At 35.8% G+C, this 13,864-nt stretch overlaps 1 protein-coding gene across 5 annotated transcripts in view; it reads left to right on the top strand.

The window, feature by feature from the left end:
• Window positions 1-13,864, top strand: part of agbl1 (AGBL carboxypeptidase 1) — a 209,881-nt gene that overhangs the window by 109,130 nt on the left and 86,887 nt on the right. For all 5 annotated transcript variants that reach the window (XM_079603533.1, XM_079603535.1, XM_079603536.1 and 2 more), the window contains 4 exons: window positions 4,804-5,012; window positions 5,328-5,496; window positions 9,422-9,486; window positions 10,984-11,100. In XM_079603533.1, coding sequence (XP_079459659.1) covers window positions 4,804-5,012; window positions 5,328-5,496; window positions 9,422-9,486; window positions 10,984-11,100 — 560 coding nt within the window. The remainder of the gene's footprint in view (window positions 1-4,803; window positions 5,013-5,327; window positions 5,497-9,421; window positions 9,487-10,983; window positions 11,101-13,864) is intronic.

The following is a 13,864-nucleotide window of genomic DNA, read 5'->3' on the forward strand; positions in this document are numbered from 1 at the left end:
TTCTGGCATTGTGTGTGTTTGTGTGTGTATATATAAAAAATCTGCCTCTTATAACCATTAACAATTTGTTGCTGATTTATTAGATTTTAGACATGTTCATAAACAGTTTAACGTCAAAATATGAAAAAAAAAAAAATAATAATCTGCAAGAATCACATACTCAACCCAAAACAGAGTAAAATTGAGTTACTTTTTTTGGCTTTAAACAGAATAGAGCAAGCACAGAGAATATGCAGCTATTTATCCATCTCTTGTATACACTCTACCTGCAGTTCATCTATGTTCCTGCAGGGGGCAGTGTGACTCTGTGAGTCTCGTCCTGCGCTCTCCCATTGAGAACACAGGCGCTGCACCTGTTGATGCTCTGCAGTCAGTGAGCCTGTGAATAACGTAATGCTCTGTGGGGCTCTTAGGAGCCTCCTCTAAAAGAAACACGTCTGGCCAGTGATGCCGCAATTAATTCTCGTCCGTCGGGCAAAGCCAAGTCGACTGTGCCTTTTTGTCTGCTTGCTTTTTATTTCTCCGGAGGACGTGGCGAATGCTTGATAATCATCTAACGTGGCCATATTTCCTTCAGCGAGCTTTGCAGAAGTATTGTCATGTTTTCTATGTATCAGATCTGCGCTGCAGCATTTGTAACAGTGATTATAAGAGAACGAATCTCCTGAGTCTGCGATGACAGGACATTTTCATATTCTGAGACATCACATTCCACATTCCACTGTTCCAGACCTTACTTTTAACTCCTCAGGCTACATTAGCTGCACCAAAAATTCCTTCTAGAAGTCCAAGCCTGATAGAAACCATCGCAGGCTTTAATATGTCAGATTGCTGTATTTGTGCAAGTCATAGAACTGCAGTGTTCTTAAGTTCATGACTCCCATACCGGGAGCTCTGGAGGGATACGAGCCAAAGAAGTAGATTCACAACACACCTTCAAGTTTCAGCTCTCCGTTATAAAGTATTATTCCCAAGGCTCTGGTACTACCCAGAACAACATGAAAGTGTTGTTCTTTCCCCCTTATTTCCTTTTGTAATTCCATCACCGAATGGTTTGCGTGCATGGAAGTAAATACCGTTGACCTTCATATCGCGAACACTCCCGCTGCTCTCTGCCACGGCCTCCATTAGATGCGCTGAGTGCACAGAGCGATTGGCCGCTTTCCAACCCCTTCAACAGAAGCAAGGAGACTTCGGGCTCAGAGTCCTGCGAGCTCCCTCGCATGGAGGCCCCCTGCCCTTCTCTGAGCGTCTTCGGCTTGAGATATTTATGGAGAAACCAGCCGAATACGGAGCTTGGAGGATTTCTCTTAAAACAAGGAGAGTGGAAATTCTTTTGACAGTTTCGCAGGTGGGCTTTCAAACATTGATTTAATAATGTCAGTTCAATCCTGGAAAGAGATCAGTGGAAGACGCTCAGTGAATCTGAAACAAATCCTCTGCACAGACAGATAGATAGATAGATAGATAGATAGATAGATAGATAGATAGATAGATAGATAGATAGATACATTTCAAATGGCATTAAAATGTAGCACTTTCTTTTTGTAATAAAACTAAATTTCCATTTAATCGTTAACTGTTTCCTGTGCGACCGTTTTAGATGTTCATGAAGTCCCAGAGGTGGACTCATAAAAAAAAAAGGGCACAAAAAAACTTCCATTAAATTGTACACATGTAAAATCTACATGTACAATATTCACTTCACCAACAGCATTGGGATGAGCTGTTTGTCTCTTTGTAATGCCATTAGTGAATCTTTGAAACCACAAAGCAGATCAACATGAAGTAGTTGGTCCCAAATGGACTCAAGGTTCAGTGCAGTGCTGCAAGTCAAACATTTAGTTAATTTGAATAAACAGTTTGGATTTGTTTTTTCTGCTGATAGAGCTCACCAGTGACCTCATTCTTAATATTTGAAACATTTACTTCATTTAAATCTGTTTGTTCTTTTCAGGTATTCTCTATTTTTATTTTCTAAATTTCACAATTATTTATTTTATATTTAATTATTTTGCATTGATATTTTTTTTACACTATATTATTTACACTATTGTTTTCTCCCCACACATTTTTATGTTTATATATCCATTTATTTATATAGGGCGGTTTTGCATGATTTTTCGTGGATAAGATGATCTGCAATGTATTTCGACAAACTCCACCCAAGGTGGCTGACAAAGCAAGAAACAAAATGTATTCAATTTAAACAAAAATGGACCCTTTTACCCAATATTCATGCGCTATGTATTTTTATGGTTATGTTTAAATGATGTTTATTTTATGATATATATTTTCCTGTTAATCTTCCTTTGCCACATTAATGCCCAACTTAGACAACAAAACCGCTCACTGCACTACTAAAACGGCTCACTAGTTTTTAAACAATTTAAACAGCTTTGAATTAAGTGTTTATTCATATAAAACATTGAATACTTAGTGCAGCAATGATGTAAATAAATAAGTACATCTTTATTTTTTTATCCCTTTAAAGCTGTAACTGAATGAGTCACTGTTTGAATCCCTAGCAGACAGCTTGTGTTTGTATTAATGTGACCATTAGATCTTAGAAGTTAATTATGTCATCAAACTTGGTTGCTAAGATACAGATTATTGGCACAAACAAGCAGTTGCGTCCATGGGTGTTTTATTCTATGTAGGAAATATTGTATATGTACAAGAGCAACCTAATTGTGAGAGTAATAGGGGGGACTCTAGTATCAAAGGGTTCACTAGTCAGTGCACTTAAAAGGTCAAGTTTTTAAAAAAAATGTCTTTTCACTATTTTTATTTTATTTATATTCTATTTCATATTTTATTTTATTTTACGCCCATTTGTTTCTTCTATTTGTATTTATGCTATATTTATGTGTGAATGCCATTATGGATATACATTGTACTTCTTAATAAAAAAGTGAAGGACAAACTCATATTTCATTATGGCACTGTACTTTTATAAGCTACAACAAAGATGCATGATGCATGTTACACAGCAACGTTATTGATACCAGCTACATTTTAGCGTGACCTCGTCATTTCGTCACAAGTAATTGAGTCATCAGTGCCCTAATGGTTAGTAGAACAAGACCCTTGCTAGTGGCAGTATTCTAGTTCACGATATACTGATTCACAACATAGGGGCGCTATGAGAAATAACTGTGCTTTACCTCAGGCATCAGACCTGTCACTGACTTAAAGAACGGAAATTAAGTCTTCGCCTAGAGTGGCTCTCTCTCCGCCATCTTGTTTTTGATCTCATTTAACCTTTTGTGCCACACTGAGAAATCTTTTCGCTCTGAGAGGCAGAGTCACATGCTTTTTTGTTCCCTCTCCATCATCCCAGTGTTATTGCATTCTGTTGATATGGCTCTTTAGTGCCCGAATGATGTATGTTCTTATTACATTTTATTAATACATAGCACAACAGAGCGTGACATGAGAAAGTGAGAGAGAAAGAGAGGTCAATTTGAATATGAATGATACATACAGATGCTTCCAATAAATATTAGCCTGTTTCTAACATGCTAACTAGCAAAAAAAAGCCTCTTTCTCCTCAAAAACAAATTTGGCATGTATTCAAATGGACACTGTGTTCTTGGTTAAATGGATGTCAGCCTCTTAGACTTTAATTATTCAAAAGCCTTATGGACAAAGGACTTGGAAAGAGTGATAATGAATGATATACATCTTGGTCATTAAGACCAGGACAAATAATAAAGCTAATGAGTATGAGCAGTATTTACAGTGATACATAGAAAAGTAGAGTACTTAGCAACATTTCTCAAATGTTACCTTTACTATTATCATGTCCAGTAACAATTTTTAAGGAGGGATGTTACAAAACATGCTGCTAAATTGTCTTTTCCCCCCTCCATATGTCAGATTTGTTTTAGTGAATAGGTTCATTCAGATGGTTTCATTCAACTGGCTGTCATTCAACTGTCATTTTACGACTTGGTCACACTTCAGATTAGGGTCCAATTCTCACTATAACTAACTTTTTACTACTTTTGCCTCATTGAACTCATTATTTATAAGTACTAATAAACAGCCAATATCCTAGTAATGTGCATTCTAATAAGCAGCTAAACTAAACTAAAGTGTTAACTATTACTTTTTTAGTTATATATTTGGTTAGCTTCAATGTAGATAACTTTTTTAGCAGCTTGTAGTGTAGCTAACTATGATTAGCTTTTAGCTTGGAAAGCTACAGCTGTATTAGCTTCCCTAAAACATTCTTCTAAATGTATTTACTGGTCAGACTGGACATCTTTACTGTAAATATCAAGTCAGCAGAAACTTTTTTTTTTCAAGCAGTGGTGTAACTTAACAAACATGCTATTGAAAACTTAAACATACTCATAAACTGTCCTTTTTTCATATGTAGCATTGTCTGATTTGTTTAAGTGAATCAGTTGTTCAGATGGTTTCATTCAGTGTACTGGTTCAAACGGAATTGATTCACTGATTTACAGAGGCCTCTTTTATAACAAAATATTTAGTTGGCTTCACTGTAGATATGTAAAGCAGTTTGTAGTGTAGCTAAGTAAAGTTAATATGATTAGCTTTTAGCCTGGCAAGCTACAGTTGTAGTAGCTTCAACATTGACTTCTAGACGTGTTCTCTGACAAAACATTACAATTTAAGGCTGTTGGTCAGCCTGTTGATATTTACTTGCTGTTTCTCAGTAATATAAACTTTGGTCTGGCTGGAAAATGAATCCATTATAAAGGTTTTAGAGAGAATAAATCAACGTTTAATGTATGATTAAAGATACTGAATTTTCTTTGTGTTCTTCTACAGAGGTCAACTGTCGGACTGCCGTCGCAAAAGGCTACATCGCAGATCTTCTGAAGGTGTACGAAGACTGGCACAACAACGACACCAACCTTAAAAACATTCCTATCCGAAGAGCCCTACTGCATTGCCTACACCGTGCCGCCAACTCAGATGTGGGCAGAGACGCCATGGTCACCGAAGGTGGCATTAGTCTTCTCTTCCAGACCACTCAGGTGATATTTCAGCCCACTATGGTCTCAAAGTTCTCGTTAAATCTCATATTGTGATATTACTTTGTTTCAGAATATTTTTTACTACCTTCCGTAATTACATTTCTCTGTTCGTTATGCTTTAATCATTTGCCTTTTTATCGATCTTGCTAACTAAACCAGCCCCAGTCGCTTCCAGATGATGCTCTAACTGTCTGTTAATGTGCTGTAAAGAAGCAAATTTTTGCTTCTGCTACGTATTTTGCCCAGAGGAAAAGTTGCTTGGAGATCACATGTAGCACCTTGAAGTATTTCTAACTGATTACGTTTCGTCTGAAGACCTGCTTGACCATGAAAGGCCTTGAATCTCTGGTGGAACCGGCGATCCAGCTGATGAGGAAGTGCAATCCCAAAGTCCCTCTTCCACTGACCTCAGATAAGAGTGCCTACAGCTTTCCTCTTCCTGGGAGGCTTGTCGATGACTGGGATGCTGATTTAGGACTTTACGGTAAGGTTTATGTTCCCTGGGTTTTTAAGCCAGCTTCTTTATTGAACTGCCAAACACCCAACAGTTACTATTATTCTCCTCGCACAGTCTGTCCGTTAGGGACACCGAGTCTGTCCCACTAGAGATATTTAGCCTTCACACACTGCCTTTGGCTATTAGTGCCTGACAAAGTCCTTATCGGCCAGGCCAAATTTGCCCCTGTTATCACACAGGCGCTGGGCATTTAATGAGTCTAGAAAATTCTTTCAGCCAACACAATATATCCAATTTTTCCTCTATTAGACTTCTATAGTAGGAGTAGTATAATGCAGAGTATGCGAGTTGGGAAAGTTTGAAAGTGTTTATATCCATACCTCTCATTGGTTCCTTCCAAGCAACAAATTGTTTTTCATAACTAATAATGCAATTATCAACAAATATATAAACCAGACAAAACAAAAGACTGAACAATGTTCATTTAAATTGAATTGAATTCAAAACTGATTTAAATTGGACACTTCCATGTTCAATTTAAATTATTACATGTATATATATTTATATATATTTGTATATTTCAAGGAAATAAGTCACACCTGACTATAAGTCGCATGGTCAAAATTACATTGTTGAGAGAGAAAAAAAAATCACTGATGAGTTGCATTGTGTAACGTTTAGTGTCCAAGGATGATGAAGGGAAACAAAGGTAGCTTAAAATAATGGAGTAGTTTAATAAATACAGCAAAAATAGATAATCAAACGAGCAAACACAACGCTTCAGTGTGCATAGCACAAACAATACCGGATGAATTGAAATTGAAATGAGCACAAAGAGGAACTTAAATACACAGTGATAATGACCACATAACGAACAGGTGTGATGTTGAGATGAGTGTCCATGACAACTGATGACCGGTGGTTAATTAGTAACAGAGGAAACACAGGAAACGGGTAACTGATGAATGCGAACTAAAAGTCCATGAAAACAAATCTAAACGCACAGATTGTGACACATCGGGATATAAGTCACATTTTATAATTTATTACATTCAGAAATTATGTAAAATACCAATAAATAAAATTAAACATTTACAAACGCTAATAAATCCTAGAGAACAAGAATGAAAAATATGAAACAGACAAAAATGTATATAGAATTTATTATAAACAATCATAAATGAATTTATTTAAAGCGCAACTACTGTGTGTTATGCTAATACAATTATACAATTATTCAATTATTAGTAATATTATTATTGTATTACTTATTGTAAATATATAATAATAATTAATACAATTATTAATTCTAATGCACATATGTTCGGGATATTCTCACATATTTTATTTCATAGCTATCCAAGCTATACAAGCCATACAAGTTGTAATCATTCAGACCTTTGCTGTGAATGTCAAGACTGAACCTTGTGAAAGCAGGCAATGTGAGGAATCAGTTGTTGTAAACCAGATTCTGAGGCCATTTTGACTAAGATGCCGTTTTTTCTAACTCTTATGCTGTACAGCAGTATTGCGCATAAATTAACTACAGTGCAACCCTCTTTTGGCAGACGTGTTTCTTTTTGACAAGGTCATCTTATGCAAATGTTCTCTTTGAACAAGGTCAGATCCCGAGCAGCCGTACACAGAGTAAAGGAAAACAAGAAACGGAAGATATGCTTGGCCAGAGAACAGCAGATTGCTCTTCGCTGACCCACAATACAATAGTCTATACTCACTTGTTTTGCAGGGAGCTCTGAGGTGGTTGCCCAGGCAACCCTGCCCAATGACACCGTGGGTGCTCGACTCACTACAGCATAGTGAGGCGTGTTAGTGTGCACGTTTTTATATATGTACGTACCACATATCTCCACCACATGTATTAATGCGTTAATACTCCTTTTCTCTGCACAAGAGTCTAGAATATTGTTGTTCAACACACTTTTCATACGTAACACCTTATAGATTCAGACACCACGCAAGAGTTTTCCTGCTGGGCCGTTCTCACTAATGAGTTTCCCATTGCTTTTATCTCGAGCAAGGGAGCCGGAGAGCTGGGAAGGCCGATATCAGACCAAACTAAATGATTATCTGTTTATCGTAATAAATAGTGTGGTTGATTTTTTATTTTTTTTTACCCGCCGGGATGATACGTGTTGCCACCCCTATCTGGTTTGAGATAACGCTGCGACCCACCCTGCTTACTAATTTACTAAGTTTCGCAGGTTTTACGCACAGTTAACATGCTAACCGCTAACGTTAGCATCTTTGCTGACGACAAACCCTTCTTAATGGAAAGATACGAGTGACCCATAACACTGAGCCTATTTGCTGTCCAATCTGGCCAGGCAGATAAGATGATGTTAATCTCCAAGACGATTGGACTGTAGCTGTAGTACTTCCTTGTTGCCCTGTTTCGTCTGTCTTATTAGCTTTTAGCTGCGAAAATCACAGGAAAACACCCTTAGGTGATATAAGAGATTACGGCAGTGGTTTAGTGTTTAGCATTAATCTGTTATATATATATATATATATATATATATATATATATATATATATATATATATATATATAACTATTTTAAAACTTTAACATTTTATTTTGATGGTCCCTTTTGAACATTCTGTTGACTATGCGTAACTTTGTTATTCTAACCCTAAACTTACCAGTCCTACTAATACTCTATTAACACTCTAATGTGAGTTATTAGACATGTAGGTGCAATGCTACTTAGTCAACAGAATGTGTTAAAGGGACCATCAAAATAAAGTGAAACCAAAAATCTTAAACCAGCCTAAGGTGGTTTGCTGGTCTTAGCTGTCCATCAAGCTTATTAGGCTAGCCTATTTTGATGGTTTTAGAGGGGTTTAGGGAGCTAGGAGACCAGCTAAATCCACTTAAACGAGCAAAGCTAAGCTAAGACTCGTTTAACACTACATTTTTAACACTGTTCTAACAGCAAAATTACTTAATGTGATTTTGACATTTTACCAATGCTGCCATTAACATTATTAGCTCTCATAAACTGGGTTATATTAATTCACATCCTCCCTCTAAAATATATGACTCATCCTAATTTATCCCACAGTCAATTTACTCCTAAATCCACACCAAATAAAATACCTTGAACACACATTAAAAAAAAAGAATGTATGTAACCAGTAACCAGTCATTTGGTTTAGCAGAGGTTGATATAAAATTAAATCGATTTTAGTGTTATGTTTTGATTTGCTGTCATCACATCAGATGAGCCTTGAAGTGAACTCAGAAGAGGCATGACTACATTTATGTTCTATTTTATTTTATCTCTAGAAGTTACAATTTATCTATCTATCTATCTATCTATCTATCTATCTATCTATCTATCTATCTATCTATCTATCTATCTATCTATCTATCTATCTATCTATCTATCTATCTATCTATCTATCTTTATCTATCTATCTATCTATCTATCTATCTATCTATCTATCTATCTATCTATCTATCTATCTATCTATCTATCTATCTATCTATCTATCTATCTATCTATCTATCTATCTATCTATCTATCTATCTATCTATCTCTCTATCTCTCTATCTCTCTATCTCTCTATCTCTCTATATGTCTGTCTGTCTGTCTGTCTGTCTGTCTGTCTACACATATAATTATTTAATATAAATAATTGTTTTTATTTTAAAAATATTTTTACGTGTGTTTTTTTATTTATTTTGCTTTGAAACTCTTTTTGTTTGATGGTTGTCTGTCCTCTCTGGTGTAGCACAACATACTCCACCAGAGTATGTGGCAGATTTCTGCTTTTATGTGAACATATCAGAGGTAGAAAGAGCTAATGTTTGAGGACTCTGGGCAGGTCCTGTTTGATCCTACAGATGAACTGCCATATTTTGCTCATCTTGACATTTACGCCTTAGTCTCGCATGTTGTTTATCTTTCTTTCTTCCTTATTGAAAGATGGCAGTTTAGAAGATGACAGTGACGAAGACACGGAGAACGAGGAGCCAGACAACAGGGACTACGTGAGTGTTTTGAGATTTGTTCTCGAGGAAGACGTGAGCAGCACCTTCAACGCATGCACGCACACATCGCGGTCTGTGCGATCCTGCGTCGTAATTTTGACAGAGCGAACGATGTGCGGTAAATTCCACTGATTCATTCTCCCTCTTAAAATGTGATTGAAGAGCAGGTTCTGGGTTTGACAGGAGCCTGACACAAGCGGCTTCCTGTTCTCACATAACTTCAATAATAGGGCCCCTGATTCAGCCATAAATCAATGACTTCACAATCCTGTCCCTGCTGAGACGGCACCACCAAACTAAAGTGCTTTCATCCTCTTCTGCCCTACACGCTCTCTTCAAATACTGTTAATGCATTTTTTTTATTTCCATGTCTGTACTTCATCCTCTAGCCATGACTAAGATGCCACATGGTACTTTATGCCCACTGTGTAGCGTGAATTCATGCTCTAAGATTTAGTTATGGACATTTACAGCGAAATATTACCCATGTTGGTTAGCTGTGACCCTAGTATGCCCACATACTATATCAATTGTATTTTATTTGGACACTCTCCAAATATGCTACTTTTCTACTATTCAGTGATAAAAATGGCAGTATTTGAGTCTTGATAAAAAACTATTACAACAATTCAAAACTGATATTAATCTGATAATTTAAGGCAATTTTCTGAATAAGAAGAGTTGAATTTAATGTTAATCTACACCAGATAAATGCCACACAAAATAAATAAAATATATATAAAAAATATTTAAATTTTAACCTTTAAATTAAATATTTTAGATTTTTCTTTAGCCAAAATAATTTAATACTCTGTCTGTAATTATAATCCAGAAATATTATTTTAAAGTATTTAGGCTCAGAACATGTCCACATAATTAAATTATTAAACTTTATCCACTTATTATTATTTTTCTCTTCCATTTTGTCATCATAATGCAAAAAAAAGGAGGCTTTAGAGGGCCAATCTTTTTTTTATTTTTATAAAATGTGAAAATCATAGGCGTATATGTAATGCAAGTGAGCTTTTATTATGTCAAAACATACTATAAGTGTTTAGATTTTGAGCTTGATCTTCAATTTAATACTCACTTAATTGGAAAGATCTATAAAAGCCATGGAAATATTTTGGGGGCAGTCTTAATAGCATCACTTTACCCAATTTCTATTTCCTAGTGGCACAAAAGAGAAGTGCAAAAATGGCCTTTTCCGTATGAATGTGTGAGATTGACATTTACACCACAGCTGTAGGGGTGACCGCTTACATGTGCCTCACCTGGCAAATAAGGTGTGTAATTGCTGTTTGTCTGCTGCTTGGCCCACTTGCCATAGAGATAGACAGAGTGAAGGTCAGAGGTCAGAGCCTGCTGCATTCTATTGGCTGGAGCTGGTCACATGGCCTCTGGTCCTCACATGCAGTGACAGGGGAAGATATGTTTCAGTCTGCAGTCAAGCTTATGAGTGAACAGTGTTTATAGCTCTGTGTTTCTCCATGGCAGGAAGATGACCTGGAAACAGATGTGAACAAGCTGTGTCCCCGACCAGAGCCTGACAGACCCCTGGAGCAGCTGGGCCAATATGTGCACCTCTGCCCTGAGCTCCACCATGACTTCCAGGTGAACGTCTTCACCCTCTGATGCAGTAAACCAAAACCATTGAACCTCCATGCCTACATCAGCACTCCATTTCAAAAAAAGGTTTTTCAAAAAGATTTCAGGTTCAACACAAGTTACGTTTAAACGTCAGCATTTGTGACATATTGTTGATTACATTGAAAAAAGGTTCCAAAAGGGGGTTTTCACACTGATGCCATAGAAGAACCATTTTAATTGAACAGGTCTTAAAAGAATAATTTTTTCTTAGTGTGAAGAACAGTTTAAAACACTAAAGAACAATGGAAAGGTTCCATGGATGATTAAGGTTCTTCATGGAACCATATATTTCAATAACGAACCTTTATTTTTAAGATGCTGCAAAAAAAAGGTCAACTCGTCCCTCGTTTTCTTTAAAAAAAAAAAGATGCAAAATCGAGGTTACGGTTTAAACATCTACAACGGAACTGAATTAGGCCTATTTTCCGAGGATTTAAAAGGAGAAACGTCAACTTTTAATTTGATAACACTCAATAGATATTCTGTTAAAATGTGTGTATTATTTGAGCTGTTTTTTTGACACTATAATCATGGTAACATGCATATTCTTGATATCTTGTGGCTATACTATTGAAACAGTAAATGTTTTGTTCACAAATTCACTTCCATTGTGTTTGAATGTAAGCCAGATTTTTTACTAATTTTAAAGAAAAGTGACAAGTGGAAATTATTTTTTGTGCTATCAACACTGCCACAGATGCTGTCGATTGAGTGTAACTTACAGTATATAGAACCCAGAATATTAATGCATAACTTCAAGACAACATGAAATGGCATTCATTTTTCTTTAGAATAACCTGTCTGATAATTCATGCACAATAAGACCAGGAATGTGCATTAAAAATGTAAATGGAGTGAATTTTGATTTCATGTTCACTTTAATCCGCTCTCGAGAAATATTTCAAAGAGGTTTTTTTGAAACCGTCAGCATCTTTGGGGTTTAGTTGTTGCAGCCAGACGTGAAAGTTATGAGTGTACTACTCTTAATGGTAGACACCCAGGATAAAGTTTATATGAAGTGTCTTTAAGTGCACTTGGGGTGAAAATGGACCTTGTGTGGAAGCTGTAAGAGATTTTGATGGGAGCAGGATGTGCTATAATACCTAGTGCAACGGCAACACTATGCAACTTAAGAGCACAACAGGGACACGGCTTGTACCGAAAATGACCTCATTATGCTTTAAAAAAATCCTCACAACGCCGGCATGTTTGCCTCACTCTTCATCTTAATAGAGTGATTTTGTTCCTGTTTTTGCTGACCTGAAGTGTTCTGGGGAAAAATGAGGAACATCCTTTTGGCAGAACGTCCACAAGAAATGATTCATCTGATCTCTCAGTAGTCGCAATAATTATGTGGTAGCTTTTTGCTTGATAGTTAAAGACAACGTGTGTATTTGTGTAAATTATTTTTTAATTATTGTAAGTTATTTCAAATGTATTTTCTTTTAATATATGTTATTTCAAATATACACCTCTGGGTCCAGAAGCCACAGACTACATTCTTCTATTTAGCATTTTTATACTGCAATATCATTTCTTTATATAATATAATATTTTATTATTATTATTTTTATTATTCACTGATATTTAGGTCGTTATAGTATTACTACTACTAATGTGTGTATATATATTAGTGTTGAACCTTAAATATTTCTTGTTAATTTATCTAAATTCAAAATCTAATATTTATTTTCAGTTTTATTTGGAATAAAAACAATCAGTCATAAATAAATGTATAAAAAAATCATAAATCAATATAAAAAATGTCTTTATAGCTCATTGTACGACCTCTGGTGATTTCACCATTCTGCTCTTAACCCTGCTGCGGGTCAGTCAACCGTAGGGCCATTGACAGGAATGAGTGATGACATTTCAAGTTCTATAATATGTTCAGTGTGACTCTTCATTTTAAATGTGTCACCACCCTTCCCATCATGAGCGACTGGTATCGTTTTGATTGACGGCTGCTCTAGCAGCACAATAACACGCCTGCGGCTGTCTTGCAGAAATCCCTGCGTGGCTGCCTTTAGCATGCGGATGAGTTCAAACTAATAGAAATGTCAACACACCTCCGGTTCATCGACGTTCAACTCCCTTCTTATTCAGACGCTGCCACTATTTTAATTCAAATGATATAACATGATGTACTACTGCTGTTGAAATGCTGCTTCTCCTTGGTCCATTTCCTCTCGCACGTATTGATGTTGTAATTCCAAGTCTCGACGGGAAATGACGAGCTACTAATTCTCTTTTTTGTTTCAATTTAACATTTTTAAAATCAATTCTATCTGCAAATGCGAGACATAAAGGCCAAGCAGTTCTTGCCATGCTTCTTCCTCATAATGAGACGTTATTAAAGGAGAAGTTCAGCCAAAAATGAAAATATGTCATTATTTACTCACCCCGACCATCTTAGATGTATTTGTCCCATTTATATGTGTGATTCATTTGATTTGTTTAATACTACGGCTGTATATATATAAAAAAAAGATTGTTGCTATTATTATTACTCATAATATAAAATGTAATAAATTAAAATTTGTCATCACAATAAAAAACATGAAAATATTTATTTATTATTTATTTTGGACATTAATTTTAGTTATATATTATATTATACTATTTAAAATTAATTCTTTTTTTGGATTGTCTATAATTGATTATAATATTGATTATAATGTATGAATGTTCATTAAACAATTTTGCATTGTTTTCTTCTGGTTTAACT

The sequence above is a fragment of the Phoxinus phoxinus genome (genome assembly GCF_949152265.1).
Source record: "Phoxinus phoxinus genome assembly, chromosome: 25".
NCBI classification, from domain to species: domain Eukaryota; kingdom Metazoa; phylum Chordata; class Actinopteri; order Cypriniformes; family Leuciscidae; genus Phoxinus; species Phoxinus phoxinus.